The 24,971-nt window shown below is 48.7% G+C and overlaps 1 protein-coding gene across 4 annotated transcripts in view; it reads right to left on the bottom strand.

The window, feature by feature from the left end:
• Positions 1-24,971, bottom strand: part of EFR3B (EFR3 homolog B) — a 305,942-nt gene that overhangs the window by 114,866 nt on the left and 166,105 nt on the right. For all 4 annotated transcript variants that reach the window (XM_063915063.1, XM_063915062.1, XM_063915065.1 and 1 more), the window contains one exon: positions 14,501-14,651. In XM_063915063.1, coding sequence (XP_063771133.1) covers positions 14,501-14,651 — 151 coding nt within the window. The remainder of the gene's footprint in view (positions 1-14,500; positions 14,652-24,971) is intronic.

Here is a 24,971-nt window from a genome sequence, read left to right as displayed (position 1 = left end):
ATTTTGGCTGTGGCAGGCCTGCCACATAATGTGCAAGCTGAATTGTACTACACATCCAACTAGCAATCGTCTGCTTAGAAGCAAGAGCACCCAGTTTGTTGGGTGCATACAGGATAACAGCAAGTCAGTTTTCCTGACTCCAGCCGTCCTGGAAACCGATATTTTCAGGGCCCTGACAACATCTAGCAACTTGGAGTCCTCCAAGTCCCTAGTAGCCGCAGGTACCACAATAAGCTGGTTCAGGTGAAACGCTGACACCACCTTAGGGAGAAACTGGGGACGAGTCCGCAGCTCTGCCCTGTCCGAATGGACAATCAGATATGGGCTTTTGTGAGACAAAGCCGCCAATTCTGACACTCGCCTGGCCGAGGCCAGGGCCAACATCATGGTCACTTTCCATGTGAGATATTTCAAATCCACAGATTTGAGCGGTTTAAACCAATGTGATTTGAGGAATCCCAGCACTACGTTGAGATCCCACAGTGCCACTGGAGGCACAAAAGGGGGTTGTATATGCAGTACTCCCTTGACAAACTTCTGGACTTCAGGAACTGAAGCCAATTCTTTCTGGAAGAAAATCGACAGGGCCGAAATTTGAACCTTAATGGACCCCAATCTGAGGCCCATAGACACTCCTGTTTGCAGGAAATGCAGGAATCGACCGAGTTGAAATTTCTTCGTGGAGCCTTCCTGGCCTCACACCACGCAACATATTTTCGCCACATGTGGTGATAATGTTGTGCGGTCACGTCCTTCCTGGCTTTGACCATGGTAGGAAAGACCTCTTCCGGAATGCCTTTTTCCCTTAGGATCCGGCGTTCAACCGCCATGCCGTCAAACGCAGCCCGGTAAGTCTTGGAACAGACATGGTACGTGCTGAAGCAAGTCCCTTCTTAGCGGCAGAGGTCATGAGTCCTCTGTGAGGATCTCTTGAAGTTCCGGGTACCAAGTCCTTCTTGGCCAATCCGGAGCCACGAGTATAGTTCTTACTCCTCTACGTCTTATAATTCTCAATACCTTGGGTATGAGAAGCAGAGAAGGAAACACATACACCGACTGGTACGCCCACGGTGTTACCAGAACGTCCACAGCTATTGCCTGAAAGTCTCTTGACCTGGCGCAATACCTGTCCAGTTTTTTGTTCAGGCGGGACGCCATCATGTACACCTTTGGTCTTTCCCAACGGTTCACAATCATGTGGAAAACTTCCCGATGAAGTCCCCACTCTCCCGGGTGGAGGTCGTGCCTGCTGAGGAAGTCTGCTTCCCAGTTGTCCACTCCCGGAATGAACACTGCTGACAGTGCTATCACATGATTTTCCGCCCAGCGAAAAATCCTTGCAGTTTTTGCCATTGCCCTCCTGCTTCTTGTGCCGCCCTGTCTGTTTACGTGGGCGACTGCCGTGATGTTGTCCCACTGGATCAATACCGGCTGACCTTGAAGCAGAGATCTTGCTAAGCTTATAGCATTATAAATTGCCCTTAGCTCCAGTATATTTATGTGGAGAAAAGTCTCCAGACTTGATCACACTCCCTGGAAATTTTTTTTTTTCCTGTGTGACTGCTCCCCAGCCTCTCAGGCTGGCCTCCGTGGTCACCAGCATCCAATCCTGAATGCCGAATCTGCGGCCCTCTAGAAGATGAGCACTCTGTAACCACCACAGGAGAGACACCCTTGTCCTTGGAAATAGGGTTATCCGCTGATGCATCTGAAGATGCGATCCGGATCATTTGTCCAGCAGATCCCACTGAAAAGTTCTTGCGTGGAATCTGCCGAATGGAATCGCTTCGTAATAAGCCACCATTTTTCCCAGGATTCTTGTGCAATGATGCACTGACACTTTTCCTGGTTTTAGGAGGTTCCTGACTAGCTCGGATAACTCCCTGGCTTTCTCCTCTGGGAGAAACACCTTTTTCTGGACTGTGTCCAGAATCATCCCTAGGAACAGCAGACGTGTCGTCGGAAACAACTGCGGTTTTGGAATATTTAGAATCCACCCGTGCTGTCGTAGAACTACTTGAGATAGTGCTACTCCGACCTCCAACTGTTCTCTGGACCTTGCTCTTATCAGGAGGTCGTACCACGAACCTGAGATACCCTTGGTGAGAAGGGCAAATTGGGACATGGAGGTAAGCATCCCTGATGTCCCGGGACACCATATAGTCCCCTTCTTCCTGGTTCGCTATCACTGCTTTGAGTGACTCCATCTTGATTTGAACCTTTGTAAGTGTTCAAATATTTCAGATTTAGAATAGGTCTCACCGAGCCTTCTGGTTTCAGTACCACAATATAGTGTGGAATAATACCCCTTTCCTTGTTGTAGGAGGGGTACTTTGATTATCACCTGCTGGGAATACAGCTTGTGAATTGTTTCCAATACTGGCTCCCTGTCGGAGGGAGACGTTGGTAAAGCAGACTTCAGGAACCTGCGAGGGGAAACGTCTCGACTTTCCAATCTGTACCCCTGGGATACTACTTGTAGGATCCAGGGGTCCTGTACGGCTCCAGCGTCATGCTGAGAACTTGGCAGAAGCGGTGGAAGGCTTCTGTTCCTGGGAATGGGCTGCCTGCTGCAGTCTTCTTCCCTTTCCTCTATCCCTGGGCAGATATGCTTATGGGGACGAAAGGACTGAGGCTGAAAAGACGGTGTCTTTTTCTGCTGAGATGTGACTTAGGGTAAAAACGGTGGATTTCCCAGCAGTTGCCGTGGCCACCAGGTCCGATGGACCGACCCCAAATAACTCCTCCCCTTTATACGGCAATACATCTTTGTGCCGTTTGGAATCTGCATCACCTGACCACTGTCGTGTCCATAAACATCTTTTGGCAGATATGGACATCGCACTTACTCTTGATGCCAGAGTGCAAATATTCCTCTGTGCATCTCGCATATATAGAAATGCATTCTTTAAATGCTCTATAGTAAATAAAATACTGTCCCTGTCAAGGGAAATCAATATTTTCAGTCAGGGAATCCGACCAAGCCACCCCCGCGCTGCACATCCAGGCTGAGGCGATCGCTGGTCGCAGTATAACACCAGTATGTGTGTATATACTTTTTTGGATATTTTCCAGCCTCCTATCAGCTGGCTCCTTGAGGGCGGCCGTATCTGGAGACGGTACCGCCACTTGTTTTGATAAGCGTGTGAGCGCCTTATCCACCCTAAGGGGTGTTTCCCAACGCGCCCTAACTTCTGGCGGGAAAGGGTATACCGCCAATAATTTTCTATCGGGGGAACCCCGCGCCTCATCACACACTTCATTTAATTTATCTGATTCAGGAAAAACTATAGGTAGTTTTTCCACACCCCACATAATACCCTTTTTTGTGGTACTTGTAGTATCAGAAATATGTAACACCTCCTTCATTGCCCTTAACAAGTAACGTGTGGCCCTAAAGGAAAATACGTTTGTTTCTTCACCGTCGACACTGGAGTCAGTGTCCGTGTCTGTGTCTGTGTCGACCGACTGAGGTAAAATGGGCATTATAACGTCCCTGACGGTGTTTTAGACGCCTAGACAGATACTAATATGTTTGCCGGCCGTCTCATGTCGTCAACCGACTTGCAGCGTGTTGACATTATCACGTAATTCCTTAAATAAGCCATCTATTCCGGTGTCGACTCCCTAGAGAGTGACATCACCATTACAGGCAATTTGCTCCGCCTCCCAACATCGTCCTCATACCTGTCGACACACAGCACACACACAGGGAATGCTCTGATAGAGGACAGGACCCACTAGCCCTTTGGGGAGACAGAGGGAGAGTTTGCCAGCACACACCAAAAACGCTATAATTATACAGGGACAACCTTTATATAAGTGCTTTTCCCTTATAGCATTTTAATATATGTAGTCATATCGCCAAATCAGTGACCCCCCCTCTCTGTTTTAACCCTGTTTCTGTAGTGCAGTGCAGGGGAGAGCCTGGGAGCCTTCCCACCAGCATTTCTGTGAGGGAAAATGGCGCTGTGTGCTGAGGAGAATAGGCCCCGCCCCCTTTTCGGCGGGCTTCTTCTCCCGTTTTTCTGAGACCTGGCAGGGGTTAAATACATCCATATAGCCCCCAGGGGCTATATGTGATGTATTTTTAGCCATAAAAAAGGTATTATACATTGCTGCCCAGGGCGCCCCCCCAGCGCCCTGCACCCTCCGTGACCGCTGTGTGAAGTGTGCTGACAACAATGGCGCACAGCTGCAGTGCTGTGCGCTACCTCATGAAGACTGAAAAGTCTTCTGCCGCCTGCTTCTGGACCTTCCATCTTCGGCATTTGCAAGGGGGGTCGGCGGCGCGGCTCCGGGACGAACCCCAGGGTGAGACCTGTGTTCCGACTCCCTCTGGAGCTAATGGTGTCCAGTAGCCTAAGAAGCCAATCCATCCTGCACGCAGGTGAGTTCACTTCTCTCCCCTAAGTCCCTCGATGCAGTGAGCCTGTTGCCAGCAGGACTCACTGAAAATAAAAAACCTAAAAACTTTTTCTAAGCAGCTCTTTAGGAGAGCCACCTAGATTGCACCCTGCTCGGACGGGCACAAAAACCTAACTGGGGCTTGGAGGAGGGTCATAGGGGGAGGGGCCAGTGCACACCACCTGATCCTAAAGCTTTATTTTTGTGCCCTGTCTCCTGCGGAGCCGCTAATCCCCATGGTCCTGACGGAGTCCCCAGCATCCACTAGGACGTTAGAGAAAATAGGAGTACACTGTCTGTACTGTAGTAAATAGGAGTACACTGTCTGTACTGTAATAAATAGGAGTACACTGTCTGTACTGTAATAAATAGGAGTACACTGTACTGAAGTAAATAGGAGTATACTGTCTGTACTGTAATAAATAGGAGTGCACTGTCTGTACTGTAGTAAATAGGAGTACACTGTCTGTACTGTAATAAATAGGAGTACACTGTCTGTACTGTAATAAATAGGAGTACACTGTCTGTACTGTAGTAAATAGGAGTACACTGTCTGTACTGTAATAAATAGGAGTACACTGTCTGTACTGTAATAAATAGGAGTACACTGTCTGTACTGTAGTAAATAGGAGTATACTGTCTGTACTGTAATAAATAAGAATTTACTTACCGATAATTCTATTTCTCATAGTCCGTAGTGGATGCTGGGAACTCCGTAAGGACCATGGGGGATAGCGGCTCCGCAGGAGACTGGGCACAAAAGTAAAAGCTTTTAGGTCACCTGGTGTGCACTGGCTCCTCCCCCTATGACCCTCCTCCAAGCCTCAGTTAGGATACTGTGCCCGGACGAGCGTACATAATAAGGAAGGATCTTGAATCCCGGGTAAGACTCATACCAGCCACACCAATCACACCGTACAACTTGTGATCTGAACCCAGTTAACAGTATGATAAACGTAGGAGCCTCTGAAAAGATGGCTCACAACAATAAACAACCCGATTTTTGTAACAATAACTATATACAAGTATTGCAGACAATCCGCACTTGGGATGGGCGCCCAGCATCCACTACGGACTATGAGAAATAGAATTATCGGTAAGTAAATTCTTATTTTCTCTGACGTCCTAGTGGATGCTGGGAACTCCGTAAGGACCATGGGGATTATACCAAAGCTCCCAAACGGGCGGGAGAGTGCGGATGACTCTGCAGCACCGAATGAGAGAACTCCAGGTCCTCCTCAACCAGGGTATCGAATTTGTAAAATTTAGCAAACGTGTTTGCCCCTGACCAAGTAGCTGCTCGGCAAAGTTGTAAAGCCGAGACCCCTCGGGCAGCCGCCCAAGATGAGCCCACTTTCCTTGTGGAATGGGCTTTTACAGATTTTGGCTGTGGCAGGCCTGCCACAGAATGTGCAAGCTGAATTGTACTACAAATCCAACGAGCAATCGTCTGCTTAGAAGCAGGAGCACCCAGCTTGTTGGGTGCATACAGGATAAACAGCGAGTCAGATTTTCTGACTCCAGCCGTCCTGGAAACATATATTTTCAGGGCCCTGACTACGTCCAGCAACTTGGAATCCTCCAAGTCCCTAGTAGCCGCAGGTACCACAATAGGCTGGTTCATGTGAAACGCTGAAACCACCTTAGGGAGAAATTGAGGGCGAGTCCTCAGTTCTGCCCTGTCTGAATGAAAAATTAGGTAAGGGCTTTTATATGATAAAGCCGCCAATTCAGAGACACGCCTGGCTGAAGCCAGGGCTAACAGCATGACCACTTTCCATGTGAGATATTTCAATTCCACAGTGGTGAGTGGTTCAAACCAATGTGATTTTAGGAGACTCAACACTACATTGAGATCCCAAGGTGCCACTGGAGGCACAAAAGGAGGCTGTATATGCAGTACCCCTTTGACAAACGTCTGAACTTCAGGCACTGAAGCCAGTTCTTTTTGGAAGAAGATTGACAGGGCCGAAATTTGAACCTTAATGGACCCTAATTTTAGGCCCATAGATAGTCCTGTTTGCAGGAAATGCAGGAAACGACCCAGTTGAAATTCCTCTGTAGGGGCCTTCTTGGCCTCACACCACGCAACATATTTCCGCCAAATGCGGTGATAATGTTTTGCGGTTACATCCTTTCTGGCCTTGACCAGGGTAGGGATGACTTCATCTGGAATGCCTTTTTCCTTCAGGATCCGGCGTTCAACCTCCATGCCGTCAAACGCAGCCGCGGTAAGTCTTGGAACAGACAAGGTCCCTGCTGGAGCAGGTCCTTTCTGAGAGGTAGAGGCCACGGGTCCTCCGTGAGCATCTCTTGAAGTTCCGGGTACCAAGTCCTTCTTGGCCAATCCGGAGCCACGAGTATAGTTCTTACTCCTCTCCTTCTTATGATTCTCAGTACTTTGGGTATGAGAGGCAGAGGAGGGAACACATACACTGACTGGTACACCCACGGTGTTACCAGAGCGTCCACCGCTATTGCCTGAGGGTCCCTTGACCTGGCGCAATATCTGTCTAGTTTCTTGTTGAGACGAGACGCCATCATGTCCACCTTTGGTTTTTCCCAACGGTTTACAATCACGTGGAAGACTTCTGGGTGAAGTCCCCACTCCCCCGGGTGGAGGTCGTGTCCGGAATGAACACCGCTGACAGTGCTGTCACATGATTTTCCGCCCAGCGAAGAATTCTTGCAGCTTCTGCCATTGCCCTCCTGCTTCTTGTGCCGCCCTGTCTGTTTACGTGGGCGACTGCCGTGATGTTGTCCGATTGGATCAAAACCGACTGACCCTGAAGCAGAGGCCTTGCTTGACTTAGGGCATTGTAAATTGCCCTTAGTTCCAGGATATTTATGTGAAGAGACGTTTCCATGCTTGACCACAAGCCCTGGAAGTTTCTTCCCTGTGTGACTGCTCCCCAGCCTCTCAGGCTGGCATCCGTGGTCACCAGAATCCAGTCCTGAATGCCGAATCTGCGGCCCTCTAGAAGATGAGCACTCTGCAACCACCACAGGAGAGACACCCTTGTCCTTGGAGATAGGGTTATCCGCTGATGCATCTGAAGATGCGATCCGGACCATTTGTCCAGCAGATCCCACTGAAACGTTCTTGCATGGAATCTTCCGAATGGAATCGCTTCGTAAGAAGCCACCATCTTTCCCAGGACCCTTGTGCATTGATGCACTGACACTTGTCCTGGTTTCAGGAGGTTCCTGACTAGCTCGGATAACTCCCTGGCCTTCTCCTCCGGGAGAAACACCTTTTTCTGGACTGTGTCCAGAATCATCCCTAGGAACAGTAGACGTGTTGTTGGAATCAGCTGCGATTTTGGAATATTTAGAATCCACCCGTGCTGACGTAGCACCACCTGAGATAGTGCTACTCCGACCTCTAACTGTTCCCTGGACCTTGCCCTTATCAGGAGATCGTCCAAGTAAGGGATAATTAAGACGCCTTTTCTTCGAAGAAGAATCATCATTTCGGCCATTACCTTGGTAAAGACCCGTGGTGCCGTGGACAACCCAAACGGCAGCGTCTGAAACTGATAATGACAGTTCTGTACCACAAACCTGAGGTACCCTTGGTGAGAAGGGTAGATTGGGACATGGAGATAAGCATCTTTGATGTCCAGAGACACCATATAGTCCCCTTCTTCCAGGTTCGCCATCACTGCTCTGAGTGATTCCATCTTGAATTTGAACCTTTTTATGTAAGTGTTCAATGATTTCAGATTTAAAATCGGTCTCACCGAGCCGTCCGGCTTCGGTACCACAAACAGCGTGGAATAATACCTCTTTCCCTGTTGTAGGAGGGGTACCTTGATTATCACCTGCTGGGAATACAGCTTGTGAATAGCTTCCAATACTGCCTCCCTGTCGGAGGGAGACGTTGGTAGAGCAGACTTCAGGAACCGGCGAGGGGGAGACGTCTCGAATTCCAGTTTGTACCCCTGTGATACTACCTGCAGGATCCAGGGGTCCACTTGCGAGTGAGCCCACTGCGCGTTGAAATTTTTGAGACGGGCCCCCACCGTGCCTGAGTCCGCTTGTAAAGCCCCAGCGTCATGCTGAAGACTTGGCAGAAGCGGGGGAGGGCTTCTGATCCTGGGAAGAGGCTGCTTGCTGCAGTCTTTTTCCCCTTCCTCTGCCCCGGGGCAGAAATGAGTGGCCTTTTGCCCGCTTGCCCTTATGGGGACGAAAGGACTGAGTTTGAAAAGACGGTGTCTTTTTCTGCTGAGAGGTGACCTGGGGTAAAAAGGTGGATTTCCCAGCCGTCGCTCCCTATATACGGCAAAACTTCCATATGCCGTTTTGAATCCGCATCACCTGACCACTGTCGTGTCCATAAACTTCTTCTGGCAGAAATGGACAACGCACTTACTCTTGATGCCAGGGTGCAAATATCCCTCTGTGCATCTCGCATATATAGTAATGCATCCTTTAAATGCTCTATAGTCAATAATATACTGTCCCTATCCAGGGTATCAATATTTTCAGTCAGGGAATCCGACCAAGCCACTCTAGCGCTGCACATCCAGGCTGAGGCGATTGCTGGTCGTAGTATAACACCAGTATGTGTGTATATACCTTTTAGGAAATTTTCCAGCTTTCTATCAGCTGGTTCCTTGAGGGCGGCCGTATCAGGAGACGGTAACGCCACTTGTTTTGATAAGCGTGTGATCGCCTTATCTACCCTAGGGGGTGTTTCCCAACGCGCCCTAACCTCTGGCGGGAAAGGGTATAATGCCAATAATTTATTAGAAATCAGCAGTTTTTTATCGGGGGAAACCCACGCTTTGTAACACACCTCATTTAATTCATCTGATTCAGGAAAAACTATGGGTAGTTTTTTCACACCCCACATAATACCCTTTTTTGTGGTACTTGTAGTATCAGAAATGTTCAAAGCCTCCTTCATTGCCGTGATCATGTAACGTGTGGCCCTACTGGACATTACGTTTGTCTCGTCACCGTCGACACTGGAGTCAGTATCCGTGTCTGGGTCTGTGTCGACCATCTGAGGTAACGGGCGCTTTAGAGCCCCCGACGGTGTTTGAGACGCCTGGACAGGCACTAACTGATTTGCCGGCTGTCTCATGTCGTCAACAGTTTTTTGCAAAGTGCTGACACTGTCACGTAATTCCTTCCATACGACCATCCAGTCAGGTGTCGACTCCCTAGGGGGTGACATCACTATTACAGGCAATTGCTCCGCCTCCACATCATTTTCCTCCTCATACATGTCGACACAATCGTACCGACACACAGCACACACACAGGGAATGCTCTGATAGAGGACAGGACCCCACGAGCCCTTTGGGGAGACAGAGGGAGAGTTTGCCAGCACACACCAGAGCGCTATATATATGCAGGGATAACCTTATATAAGTGTTTCTCCCTTCTATAGCTGCTGTATATGTATTTTCTGCCAATTAGTGCCCCCCCCCTCTCTTGTTTTACCCTGATTCTGTAGCAGGACTGCAGGGGAGAGTCAGGGAGCCTTCCTTCCAGCGGAACTGTGAGGGAAAATGGCGCTTGTGTGCTGAGGAGATAGGCTCCGCCCCCTTCACGGCGGCCTTTTCTCCCGCTTTTTTTTTTTAGGAAAACTGGCAGGGGTGAAATGCATCCATATAGCCCAGGAGCTATATGTGATGTATTTCTTTAGCCATATAAGGTTTTAAACATGTTTTATTGCGTCTCAGGGCGCTCCCCCCCAGCGCCCTGCACCCTCAGTGACCGGAGTGTGAAGTGTGCTGAGAGCAATGGCGCACAGCTGCAGTGCTGTGCGCTACCTTATTGAAGACAGGAACGTCTTCTGCCGCCGATTTTTCCGGACCTCTTCGCTCTTCTGGCTCTGTAAGGGGGCCGGCGGCGCGGCTCCGGGACCCATCCAGGCTGAACCTGTGATCGTCCCTCTGGAGCTAATGTCCAGTAGCCAAGAAGCCCAATCCACTCTGCAGTCAGGTGAGTTCGCTTCTTCTCCCCTTAGTCCCACGATGCAGTGAGCCTGTTGCCAGCAGGTCTCACTGAAAATAAAAAAACCTATTTAGAACTTTTACTCTAAGCAGCTCTGGAGAGCTACCTAGCATGCACCCTTCTCGGCCGGGCACAAAAATCTAACTGAGGCTTGGAGGAGGGTCATAGGGGGAGGAGCCAGTGCACACCAGGTGACCTAAAAGCTTTTACTTTTGTGCCCAGTCTCCTGCGGAGCCGCTATCCCCCATGGTCCTTACGGAGTTCCCAGCATCCACTAGGACGTCAGAGAAAATAGGAGTACACTGTCTGTACTGTAGTAAATAGGAGTACACTGTCTGTACTGTAATAAATAGGAGTACACTGTCTGTACTGTAATAAATAGGAGTACACTGTACTGTAGTAAATAGGAGTATACTGTCTGTACTGTAATAAATAGGAGTACACTGTCTGTACTGTAGTAAATAGGAGTACACTGTCTGTACTGTAATAAATAGGAGTACACTGTCTGTACTGTAATAAATAGGAGTACACGGTCTGTACTGTAGTAAATAGGAGTACACTGTCTGTACTGTAATAAATAGGAGTACACTGTCTGTACTGTAATAAATAGGAGTACACTGTCTGTACTGTAATAAATAGGAGTACACTGTCTGTATTGTAGTAAATAGGAATACACTGTCTGTACTGTAGTAAACAGAGTACACTATCTGTACTGTAGTAAATAGGAGTATACTGTCTGTACTGTAGTAAATAGGAGTACACTGTCTGTACTGTAATAAATAAGAGTACACTGTCTGTACTGTAGTAAATAGGAGTAGACTGTCTGTACTGTAGTAAACAGGAGTACACTGTCTGTACTGTAGTAAATAGGAGTGCACTGTCTGTACTGTAATAAATAGGAGTATACTGTCTGTACTGTAGTAAACAGGAGTACACTGTCTGTACTGTAGTAAATAGGAGTGCACTGTCTGTACTGTAATAAATAGGAGTATACTGTCTGTACTGTAGTAAACAGGAGTACACTGTCTGTACTGTAGTAAATAGGAGTACACTGTCTGTACTGTAGTAAATAGGAGTACACTGTCTGTACTGTAATAAATAGGAGTATACTGTCTGTACTGTAGTAAATAGGAGTACACTGTCTGTACTGTAATAAATAGGAGTATACTGTCTGTACTGTAGTAAATAGGAGTACACTGTCTGTACTGTAATAAATAGGAGTATACTGTCTGTACTGTAGTAAATAGGAGTACACTGTCTGTACTGTAATAAATAGGAGTACACTGTCTACTGTAGTAAATAGGAGTACACTGTCTATACTGTAGTAAACAGAGTATACTGTCTGTACTGTAGTAAATAGGAGTACACTCTGTACTGTACTCTCTATTTTTGGATACATGTATTTCTGTGGGAGACAGTGGGATTGTTTATACAACCTCAGCGTTCCCATCTGTTCCCCCCTCACCCCCCTCCCAGCTACACCAATGTCAGAGAGCCGAATAAAGCCATTCTGCCTATAGTCGGGAAGGAGTATAGATAAACGTGGGGGCAATCTTCAGCTCTCACATATATGAGCAAAGTTTTTTTTAATGTATTTTTTAGCAAGATATCAAGGATAATTGTGGAGCATGAAATAGGCGGCTCACCTGCCGAATGTGGCAGCACTGTCACCGGATGTACAAATACCTCTCCTCATACACTCTATAACATTATATCACAATTGGCAGCTGAAAAATTGGGTAAGCATTCCCAAACGTGGTCCTCAAGTACCCCCAACAGTGCATGTTTTCCGGGTCTCCTCACAGAATCGCAAGTGAAATAATTAGCGCCACCTGTGGGTCTTTTACCATGTGTCAGTGAGTAATGGCTACACCTGTGCACCTGCTGGGTGACCTGGAAAACATGACCTGTTGGGGGCCCTTGAGGTCCGAGTTTGGGAACCACTGCTTTAAAACATACTGAAAGGACATGTCTAGGTATTAACCCTATCTTTCCTAAAGGCCTTTTATAAACAGCCATTAAAGATGGCAGACGCACACCGTTCAGAATGCCAGCAGTGCCAGGTGCCCACTCTGGATGGGGCCCCACACCGAGTTGAGCCATCTTTGCATTTGTTGGTAGGAGATGCAGAGATGGCCCATCTGCAGCAACTTTCTGCAATGGTGCACGTTTCTATTTAGCACAAAAATAAAGTTAGTGCCACTTACCTCCCAACATTTTCATTGTATTACTGATTACAATGGGGGTAATTCCAAGTTGATAGCAGCAGGATTTTTGATAGCAGTTGGGCAAAACCATGTGCACTGCAGGGGAGGGCAGATATAACATGTGCAGAGAGAGTTAGATTTGGGTGTGGTGTGTTCAATCTGCAATCTAAATTGCTGTGTAAAAATAAAGCAGCCAGTATTTACCCTGCACAGAAACAAAATAACCCACCCAAATCTAACTCTCTCTGCACGTTATATCTGCCTCCCCTGCAGTGCACATGGTTTTGCTCAATTGCTATCAAAAATCCTGCTGCGATCAACTTGGAATTACCCCCAATGTCGGTGCGGGATACGGTTAATATCCCAACGGGACAGGATCCTGGAACACAAGATACCGACATCAGAATCCTAACACACAACGGAAGCCAACGTCAGAATCCAGAATGGGGACAGGACACCAACGCCGGGATCCCGGATGTACAGACAGCAGGCCGGCTATGTACTACGCGGAGGATGCGGTGAGGGGAGGGGGGTGAGTTTAAGAGTGCGGGGAGGAAGGGTTGGGGTTAGGCGGTTCCGGTATGAATGGACGACCATGTTATGTTATGGTCAACAGTCATTAGGTCGACCACTATTGGTCGACATGGACGACATGGACGACACATGAAAATGGTCGACACATGAAAAGGTCGACATGAGTTTTTTTTACTTTTTTTGGTGTCGTTTTTTGCGTAAAGTGACTGGGAACCCCAATTAGTGCACCGCGTCCCCTCGCATGGCTCGCTTCGGGCATGGTGCCTTCGCTCCGCTACCGCTTCGCTCGGCACAGATTACCGTTCCAATCGTAGTCCACGTGGATCGTAAAGTATGGAAAAGTTCCCCAAAAGAAAAAAAAGTTAAAAAACTCAAGCCGACCTTTTCATGTGTCGACCTTTCATGTGTCGACCATGTGTCCATGTCGACCATGTCAATGTCGACCAATAGTGGTCGACCTAATGACTGTCGACCATAACATGGTCGACCATCTGAACGGATACCGGGTTAGGCACCACCAAGGGAAAGCAAGGGTTAGGCTGTAGGGGGAAATCGGTTAGGTTAAGGGGGGAAGGGAGGGGGAGAGGTCAGGTAAGGGTTAGGCACCTAAAAGGGGAAGTTAAGGTCAGGCTGCGGGGGTAGGGGAGGGGAATGGTTAGGTTAAGTGGGGGGAGAGGGCGGGTTTAGGCTTAGGCACCTAAAATGGAGGGTTAGGGTTGAGGTGACATATCCAGGGTGGGTTAGAACACTTATCAAACCCTGCCAGTATTTCGGCTGACGGGATGCCCCTGTCGGTCTTCTGACCGTTTGGCTTTCCGGCAGCCGGCATTTCATACCCAACCCGTTGGTGTATCTCTAAAAAGACTGTGGCTGCATGGCACTGGGGCATGTTGGAGTATGCCAAGTGCTTCAGAAATACATAGTCTCCCCCAATCCTCCTCCCCTCTGGGAAAGACTTCCCTGCATTGCCGCATGCACTTTTGGCATCTACCAATAGTCCCGGCAGTTGGGACGAAAAAGGTGACTGCTGGGATGTTGCGACATTCTTCGCAACAGTCTTAGCTAACCATAATGTAGAATCTGAAAGGGATTTTCAGAGGCAGAGGAGCCGGTTCATGAATTGGGTGGTAGAGGTGAGCTGGGTCAGAAGATCGGCGAGGATACGAGAGGTTAGGAAATCTCCCTCCATAGATACAGCACAGGTGGTAGAACAAACCCTCAGCAGATGTCGTGGGGAACACAGCAAAATACACAGAGGTCTGTCTGAAGAATAGGCCATCAGCAGCTTGGTTTCCATATGTTATGTTCCTAAGGTGAAAGTACCGTACAGCACCAGACACACAGAACCAGACAGAGCCTGAATTTTCTTCATAGCCACTCACCGAGTTTGTGCCCAGGATCTGGAGGTTTGGCTTCTCCGATTCCAGGAGTTTGGCAACCATCTTTAGGAAGCTCTCCACAAACAGGTTAATGCTCTGGCAGTGGCATGCCATCAGTAGCTGGTCCAGAGCCTCCATGGCAATGCAGACATAGCTGTGAGGAGGAACCAGAGAGATACTGTATGAGAAACAGATGGAGAACTGGAAACACAGAGGGACATGATACAGACGGATCCAGAAAACAACGTAATGCGGAACCGGGAAGGTTTTATATGCTGGGACCAAGTGGAAAATAATACCAGGAACTTGTCATAGAGGAGGGCAGTGCATCCCTTACTGCTCTTGACTCTGTTGCTCCACCAACCACTATTCACCCTCGCAAATTAACACCTCAACCCTGGCACACCAAATGCACCAGATATCTGCAAAAATGCTCACGTACTGCCGAGCTCTAAGGCAGACTTCCTCCATTTCAAACTTATGCTCTCATCCTTCAGCGCTGTCCTTTCCCTTGCTAAGCAGTCATACTTCAAGAACCTCATCTCCTCCCAGTCTTCCAATCCCCGGCGCCTCTTTGCCACTCTCAACTCCCTCCTCTAACCACCTCCACCTCATCTCCCCTCCTCACTCTCTGCTCTTGACTTTGCCCCTTACTTCACATCCAAAACTGACGCCATACGTCAGGACATCACATCCCACCAGACCAGCCTCCTCCCATCCCTTACCACCCCTCCCCATTCCTCTCACCAACTCTGACATCTTTCTCCCGTGCATCTGGTGAGGAAGTCATGGCCCTCTTTCGTTCCTGTCCCCTCACCACCTCCCCACATGACCCAATCCCCTCCCGCCTCCTCCGCTACCTCTCTCCTTCTGCCTGTTTACATCTTGCCCACCTTCTCAATCTCTCCCTCTCATCAGGCACTGTCCCCTCTGCCTTCAACCATGCACTCATCTCTCCTATTCTTAAAAAACCTACTCTTGATCCAAACACTCTCTCCAACTACCGACCCATCTCTCTTCTCCCTTTTGCCTCCAAACTCCTTAAGTGTATTGTCTATAACCGCCTGACTGCCTTTCTTTCCTCCCACTCACTGCTTGACCCATTCCAGTCTGGCTTCCGTCCTCTCCACTCCACTGAAACTGCCCTCACAAAAGTCTGCAATGACCTCCATGCTGCTAAATCTAAGGGACAGTACTCTCTACTTATTCTACTTGATCTCTCTGCTGCTTTTGACACTGTGGACCACCCTCTCCTACTGCAAATCCTTCACTCCATTGGTCTGCGTGATACTGCCCTCTCTTGGCTGTCTTCCTACCTCTCTGACCATTCATTCTCTGTTTCCTCTCATGTCTCCACCTCCCCCTCACTTCCACTAACTGTAGGGGTACCCCAAGGTTCTGTCCTTGGTCCTCTTCTCTCTCTATACGCCCTCACTAGGTAAGCTCATTAGCTCTTTTGATTTCCAATATCATCTCTATGCTGATGACACCCAAATCTATCTTTCCTCTCCAGACCTCTCCCCTGCTCTCCTCACTCGTATCTCCAACTGTCTCTCTGCTATCTCTGTTTGGATGTCCCAGCGCTTTCTTAAACTTAACATGTCTAAGACTAAGCTGATCATCTTCCCTCCCTCCCACATAACCTCACCTCCCACAATGTCATTATCTATTGATGGCACTACTACCTCCTCTAGTCCCCAAGTGCACTGTCTTGGGGTCATCCTCGACTCCTCCCTCTCCTTAAGATCACACATTCAGCACCTCTCACTAACCTGCCGTTTTCATCTAAAAAATATTTCCAGCATCAGACCCTTTCTGACCCAGGATGCTACTAAGACTCTTATCTACTCATTGGTCATCTCCAGACTGGACTACTGTAATCTCCTCCTGACTGGCATGCCGACACATACATCTCTCCACTCCAATCTATCCTCAATGCTGCTGTCCGGCTCATCTTCCTCACCAAACGCACTACATCCACCTCACCTCTCCTACAAGACCTTCACTGGCTCCCCTTCCCTTTCAGAATCCATTTCAAGCATCTCACACTCGCTTACAAAGCCCTCACCCACTCCTCTCCCAGTTACATCTCTGACCTTATCTCCCATTACTCTCCCACCTGTCCTCTTCACTCTGCTAATGCACGCAGACTCTCCTGCCTACGGATTACTTCCTCTCACTCCTACCTCCAAGATTTTTCACGTGCTGCTCCCTTTCTCTGGAATTCCCTACCTCTCCCCCTCAGACTCTCCACCTCTCTATAAAACTTCAAACGGGCTCTCAAAACCCACTTCTTCACCAAACCCAGCCAACTCTCCTCCTAACCCTCTGTTCTACGCTCTCTATGTACCCCATCTGTGTCACCCATGTCTGTCTGCCCCTCCCCTTTAGAATGTAAGCTCTCACGAGCAGGGCCCTCTTCCCTCATGTGCTTATCCTTTTTCTTACTCTAATAATCTTCAACTGCACCAAATCCAGCAGTCTCCTGCCACCTGATACTTATTCCAGTGTCATCTGCTGATGTAACTATGTTTATTCACCCTGTACTTGTCCTATATTGTTGTCATCTCTAAGTTGCTGTTTTCCTGTGTTGATTATGTGCTTATGTACTCTGTAACTGGGCGCTGCGGAACCCTTGTGGCGCCATATAAATAAAGGATAATAATAATAAAATAATAATATATAGTACTGCGGCATTGGGGCATGCTACGTCCCCATGGATAACACCAAGCGATTCTAAAATGCTAGGTCTCCCCCCATCCCCAATTTAGTTCCCCACATTTGAAACACCGCAGCTTTGGCACAGACACCAGTGGACTCTTCCAACAGATCAAGGACACAAACACAGGAAAGCGACCTACTCGCCCGGCAGAACTCCTGAAACTCTGCAGCCTCCCGGACATTATGGTACCGTAATCAAGTATGTTATATGCACTGGCTCTATACTTCTGAGTTCATCAAACCTCACAGCGGCAAACTGTCAGGGCCGATTCAGAGGTGTACTCAGACGCGGCTGCATCTACTGCCGGACGCCCGTCTGCGGCTTCATGCAAATGGCGTTGCACCGCCCTTCCCTGGTGTACATACGCGCGGCTGAACGTGCAAGGACTATTGCCGTCCACAGGCGCTATAATACCGACAGGCGCTTTTCCAAAAACATTTCTGATACCGCACGTTTTTCGATTGCCACAGCGCCTACGTGAGTACACCCCGTGCAGTGCATGCACCTCGCAGTAGCAAAAAAATGGCTAAATTATGTGACTATCTCCCCTTAGGGAAAAAGATCCCTATCCCTAAAAGTTTTACCAAACTTTTTACTTTTTGGGATAGTAAAAAAGGGCAGTTAGGAGCTGATTGGCTGGTACTTTTCCTCTCCACTTTATCTCTCTCTGTGGCTTAGTACATAGGACCTCATTCTGAGTTGATCGCTAGCTGCCGTTGTTCGCAGCACAGCGATCAGGCTAAAAATCGGCTGTTCTGCGCATGCGTATGGGCCGCAGTGCGCACGCGCCAAGTACTTTCACAAAAAACTGTGCAGTTTCACACCAGGTCGAGCGACTCTTTTCAGTCGCACTGCTGATCGGTGAGTGATTGACAGGAAAGGGGCGTTTCTGGGTGGTAACTGAGCGTTTTCCGGGAGTGTGCTAAAAAACGCAGGCATGCCTGGGGAAACGGGGGAGTGGCTGGCCGGACGCAGGGCGTGTTTGTGACGTCAAAACAGGAACTAAACTGCCTGCAGTGATCGCTAGCTAGGAGTAGGTTTGGAGCTGCTCAGAAACGGCATGAAATTTTTTTGGAGCAGTTCTGCTAAGCTAAGATACACTCCCAGAGGGCGGCGGCCTAGCGTTTGCACTGATGCTAAACGCAGCTAGCGAGCGATCAACTCGGAATGAGGGCCATAGACCCCTTAATTAGTACCTCAGTTAAATTTTACAATCTGTGCCCGAGAATGGATATCCTTAAAACATGGACTGTTAGTTTGCCTTGAGGACTAAGGGATGAGAAACACTGCTTTAAAGTATATGGTCATTACTTAATTCCCTACATTTTTCAGTTTATACATTTATTGTTTATTGAATATAAAGGAATACAGGCTAGAACAGAGAATAAACAATTACTGTACGGGATGCCAGTCAGGAGAACGAAAGCATGAATCAGACAGCCAGAATCCCGACACATCACGGAGGTAAGCATTGGGGTAATGGTTAGGCAGTAGGGGGAGAGCTAAGGTTAGGCTGTGGGGAGGTTAGGCTTACACTGTGTGTGGGGTAATGGGGTTATTGTTAGGCTGCAGGGGGGTTAGGGTTAGGATGTGGGAGGGGGCGATCAGGGTTAGGCTGCGCAAGGGGTGGGTTAGGGTTATTGGCAGGGAAAAAATACGATTTTAAACCTACCGGTAAATCTTTTTCTCCTAGTCCGTAGAGGATGCTGGGGACTCCGTAAGGACCATGGGGGGATAGACGGGCTCCGCAGGAGACATGGGCACTAAGAAAGAACTTTAGGTATGGGTGTGCACTGGCTCCTCCCTCTATGCCCCTCCTCCAGACCTCAGTTAGAGAAACTGTGCCCAGAGGAGACGGACAGTACGAGGAAAGGATTTTTGTTAATCTAAGGGCAAGATTCATACCAGCCCACACCATCCACACCGTATAACTTGGGTATATACGAACCAGTTAACAGTATAAAACAACACAACAGCAGTCCGAGACTGATCTTAACTGTAACATAACCCTTATGTAAGCAACAACTATATACAAGTCTTGCAGAAGTAGTCCGCACTTGGGACGGGTGCCCAGCATCCTCTACGGACTAGGAGAAATAGATTTACCGGTAGGTTTAAAATCTTATTTTCTCTTACGTCCTAGAGGATTCTGGGGACTCCGTAAGGACCATAGGGATTATACCAAAGCTCCCAAACGGACGGGAGAGTGCGGATGACTCTGCAGCACCGATTGAGCAAACATGAGGTCCTCCTCAGCCAGGGTATCAAACTTGTAGAATTTTGCAAAAGTGTTTGAACCCGACCAAGAAGCAGCTCGGCACAGCTGTAATGCCGAGACCCCTCGGGCAGCCGCCCAAGAAGAGCCCACTTTCCTGGTGGAATGGGCCTTTATTGATTTTGGTAACGGCAATCCAGCCGTAGACTGAGCATGCTGAATCGTGTTACAGATCCAGCGAGCAATAGTCTGCTTGGAAGCAGGAGCGCCAACCTTGTTGGCTGCATACAGGATAAACAGTGCTTCTGTTTTCCTGACCCTAGCCGTTCTGGCCACGTAAATTTTCAAAGCCCTAACCACATCAAGGGACTCGGAATCCTCCAAGTCTCGCGTAGCCACAGGGACCACAATAGGTTGGTTCATATGAAAAGACGAAACCACCTTAGGCAAGAATTGAGGACGGGTCCGCAATTCCGCTCTATCCATATGGAAAACTAAATAGGGTCTTTTATGAGACAAAGCCGCCAACTCCGACACTCGCCTAGCCGAAGCCAAGGCTAACAACATGACCACTTTCCAAGTGAGATATTTTAACTCCACCGTTTTAAGTGGTTCAAACCAGTGTGACTTAAGGAAACTCAACACCACGTTCAGGTCCCAAGGTGCCACTGGAGGTACAAAAGGAGGCTGAATATGCAGCACTCCCTTAACAAAAGTCTGTACTTCTGGGAGAGAAGCCAATTCCTTCTGAAAGAAAATGGATAGGGCCGAAATCTGAACCTTAATGGAGCCTAATTTTAGGTCCAAATTCACTCCAGTTTGTAGGAAGTGAAGGAAACGGCCCAGATGGAATTCTTCCGTAGGAGCATTCCTGGCCTCACACCAAGAAACATACTTCCGCCATATACGGTGATAATGTTTAGCTGTCACGTCCTTCCTAGCCTTTATCAGAGTAGGAATGACCTCATCCGGAATGCCCTTTTCCGCTAGGATCCGGCGTTCAACCGCCATGCCGTCAAACGCAGCCGCGGTAAGTCTTGGAACAGACAGGGCCCCTGTTGTAACAGGTACTGTCTTAGAGGAAGAGGCCACAGATCTTCTGTGAGCATCTCCTGCAGATCCGGATACCAGGCCCTACGTGGCCAATCTGGAGCAATGAGAATTGTCTACTCCTCTTTTTCTTATTATTCTCAACACCTTGGGGATGAGAGGAAGAGGAGGAAACACATAGACCTGGCGCAATACCTCTGTAGTTTTTTGTTGAGGCGGGACGCCATCATGTCTATCTGGGGCAGTCCCCACTGACTTGCAATCTGTGCGAAGACTTCCTGATGAAGTCCCCACTCTCCAGGATGTAGATCGTGTCTGCTGAGGAAGTCTGCTTCCCAGTTGTCCACTCCCGGAATGAACACTGCTGACAGTGCGCCTACATGATTTTCCGCCCAGCGAAGAATCCTGGCGGCTTCCGCCATTACCACTCTGCTCCTTGTGCCGCCTTGGCGGTTTACATGAGCCACTGCGGTGATGTTGTCTGACTGGATCAGAACCGGTAGGTCGCGAAGCAAAGTCTCCGCTTGACGAAGGGCGTTGTTTATGGCCCTCAGCTCCAGGACACTGATGTAAAGAAAAGTCTCTAGACTTGACCAAAGACCTTGGAAGTTTCTTCCCTGTGTGACTGCTCCCCAACCTCGGAGGCTCGCGTCCGTGGTTACCAGAAACCAGTCCTGAATGGCGAACCTGCGACCCTCTAGAAGGTGAGCACTCTGTAGCCACCACAGGAGAGACACCCTGGCCCTGGGGGACAGGGTGATCAACTGATGAATCTGTAGATGTGACCCGGACCACTTGTAAAGTAGGTCCCATTGGAAGGTCCTCGCATGGAACCTGCCGAAGGGAATGGCCTCGTAAGATGCCACCATCTTTCCCAGGACTCGAGTGCAGTGATGCACTGACACCTGTTTTGGCTTCAATAGGTCCCTGACCAGAGTCATGAGTTCCTGGGCCTTTTCTATCGGAAGATAAACCCTTTTCTGGTCCGTATCCACAATCATGCCTAAGAAGGTCAAACGAGTCGTAGGAACTACCTGTGACTTCGGGATATTGAGAATCCAGCCGTGTTGCTGTAACACCTTCAGTGAAAGTGACACGCTGTTCAACAACTGCTCCCGTGATCTCGCTTTTATGAGGAGATCGTCCAAGTACGGGATAATTGTGACACCCTGCTTGCGCAGGAGCACCATCATTTCCGCCATTACCTTGGTGAAAATCCTCGGGGCCGTGGAAAGCCCAAACGGCAACGTTTGAAATTGGTAATGACAATCCTGTACCGCAAATCTCAGGAACGCCTGATGAGGTGGATATATGGGAACATGAAGGTATGCATCCTTTATGTCCAGGGATACCATAAAATCCCCCCCTTCTAGGCTGGCGATGACCGCTCTGAGCGATTCCATCTTGAACTTGAACCTTTTCAAGTATAGGTTCAAGGATTTTAAATTTAAAATGGGTCTGACCGAACCGTCCGGTTTCGGGACTACAAATAGGGTGGAGTAATACCCCCTCCCTTGTTGAAGCAGGGGAACTTTGACCACCACCTGTTGAAGACACAATTTGTGAATTGCATTTAAAACTATCTCCCTTTCTGGGGGAGAGGCTGGTAGGGCCGATTTGAAAAACCGGCGAGGAGGCACCTCTTCGAATTCCAGCTTGTAACCCTGGGAAACAATTTCTATTGCCCAGGGATCCACCTGTGAGTGAACCCAGATGTGGCTGAAAAGTCGAAGACGTGCCCCCACTGGGGCGGACTCCCTCAGCGGAGCCCCAGCGTCATGCGGTGGATTTTGTAGAGGCCAGGGAGGACTTCTGCTCCTAGGAACTGTCACAACTGAGGGCCTGAGCTGACGGGAGGCAGCCTCAGTTGTAGGGGCTGAGGTGTAAAGGAACCTGGGAGGTTGTATCAGACCCCTAGACATGTAAGTTACATGTAGAAGAATTGCCCAAAGGCGTGACCACGACAACCAAAGTAAAAGTCAATGATGTTTATTATGACATACTCCGTAACACAGCAGCAGTAAAAGAAAACATAAAATCAGCAGAGGATAAATACAGTTCCTGGGTACTACAGGGTGGCAAGGCCACAGGGCCCTGGTAGTGTGAGATAGTTCTTATAATCTTCTAGTTGGAAAGTCCTTACCAGGCCCGACTGTAGCAATGGAAATAGCCCAGGATCGTACCAGCTGGTGTTCCAGGAAAAGCTGGGCTGCTGTGGATAAAACGGCTGCTGTGGATACTGGCTGGAACCAGACTGATGTTGGCACGGAGTGGATACTGGCTGAAACCAGTTAAATAATAAATGTAGCTTGAGAGCGATGAAATATGAAATGATATATGGAGCTTGAGAGCTGTGAAATAATAATACCGGTGATAAATGGTAATCTGTAGAAAAGGGTACCGGCACTTTAAGAAGAGCTGATCTCTGCTGGAAGCTGATTGCTGTAAGCAGGTGGATCTGTAGCTGGAAGCAGATGAATCCAAATGGATAGGAGAGTCAGGCTACACCGCAGGTGGAATGCTGGTGCAGGTCTCTTTAGTGGAGGTTTGGAGATAGGAACTGGAACCTGGAAAACAACCACAGGAGAGAGACAAACTGGAACTAGGTTTGACAACCAAAGCACTGACGCCTTCCTTGCTCAGGCACAGAATACTTATACCTGCAGCAAGGAAGGGATTGGCTAGGCAATTATGCAGATTTACAATGGTAACAACAGATTGGTGGAAATGAACAGGTGACAGAATCCAAGATGGCTGCGCCCATGCAGACACTTGGAGGGAAGTTTGGTTTGTAATCCATGTGGGAATTAAAACAGTAATGGCGGCGCCGGCCACAGGAGACAGGAGACGCCAGACTGATAAGTGCACACTTAACCACGCGGGCACAGCGGAGGCCGCGGCTGACGTAATCACCACTCTGACACTCTGCATGCAGAAACTCAGGAACAGCGGCGGAGGCCGCGTGAGACGCCATTCCGGATGTTACAGGCGTTGCGGTGACCGCGTCTCAGAGTGACAGGAGAGGAGGCAGGAATGTGGACATCAGTATGACAGATGGGATCCGGTCCTGGAACGCTGAGCCAGCCTTAGAAGGCATCTGAAGGGTAAGTAATGGCGTCCAGATACCCGGATCGTGACAGGAACTAGCTGTGGTTGGCAGCTTTTTTCGTCTGCCCTTACCTCTGGCAAGAAAGGACGATCCTCGTACACTCTTGTTTTTATTTGACCGAAAGGACTGCATTTGATAATGTGGCGCTTTCTTAGGCTGTGAGGGAATATAAGGCAAAAAATTTGATTTACCTGCCATAGCAGTGGAGACCAGGTCCGAGAGACCTTCCCCAAACAATTCCTCACCCCTGTAAGGTAAAACCTCCATATGCCTCTTTGAGTCGGCATCACCTGTCCATTGCCGGGTCCATAGGACTCGTCTATCAGAAATCGACATAGCGTTGACTCTAGAACCCAGTAGGCCAATGTCTCTTTGAGCATCCCTCATATATAAGACAGCATCTTTAATATGACCCAGGGTCAATAAAATGGTATCCTTATCCAGGGTATCCAATTCCGCCGATAAGGTATCTGTCCACGCTGCTACAGTGCTACAAACCCAAGCCGACGCTATCGCCGGTCTGAGTAAGGTGCCAGAGTGTATGTAAATGGACTTTAAGGTAGCATCCTGCTTGCGATCAGCAGGATCCCTGAGGGTAGCCGTATCTTGGGATGGCAGTGCTACCTTTTTGGATAAGCGTGTCAACGCTTTGTCTACCCTTGGGGAGGATTCCCACCGTATCCTGTCCTTAGTCGGGAAAGGATACGCCATAAGAATCCTTTTGGGAATCTGCAGTTTTTTGTCTGGAGATTCCCAAGCCTTTTCAAATAACTCGTTCAGCTCATGAGAAGGGGTAAAGGTTACCTCAGGTTTCTTTTCCTTATACATGTGTACCCTCGTGTCAGGGACAGGGGGATCCTCTGTGATATGCAAAACATCCTTTATTGCAATAATCATATATTGAACACTTTTAGCCAATTTTGGCTGTAACTTTGCATCATCGTAGTCGACACTGGAGTCAGAATCCGTGTCGGTATTAGTGTCTACTATTTGGGATAGTGGGCGCTTTTGAGACCCCGAGGGTCCCTGCGACATAGGGGCAGGCAGGGCCTGACTCTCTGCATAATTCCTGGACTCAGCTTTGTCCAACCTTTTGTGCAATAAATTCACATTAGCACTTAAAACATTCCACATATCCACCCAGTCAGGTGTCGGTGTTGCCGACGGAGACACCACATTCATTTGCTCCACCTCCTTGCTAGGAAAGCCTTCTACCTCAGACATGCCGACACACGCATACCGACACACCACACATTCAGGGAAACCTCTTATCTGAAGACAGTTCCCCCACAAGGCCCTTTGGAGAGACAGAGAGAGAGTATGCCAGCACACACCCAGCGCCAATGACCCAGGAAAAAACACAATATGTTTACCCAGA

The sequence above is a fragment of the Pseudophryne corroboree genome, chromosome 4 (genome assembly GCF_028390025.1).
Source record: "Pseudophryne corroboree isolate aPseCor3 chromosome 4, aPseCor3.hap2, whole genome shotgun sequence".
Lineage (NCBI taxonomy): Eukaryota > Metazoa > Chordata > Amphibia > Anura > Myobatrachidae > Pseudophryne > Pseudophryne corroboree.
Note: the sequence above shows the minus strand (reverse complement) of the source record. Positions and strands in the feature narration are given on the sequence as shown.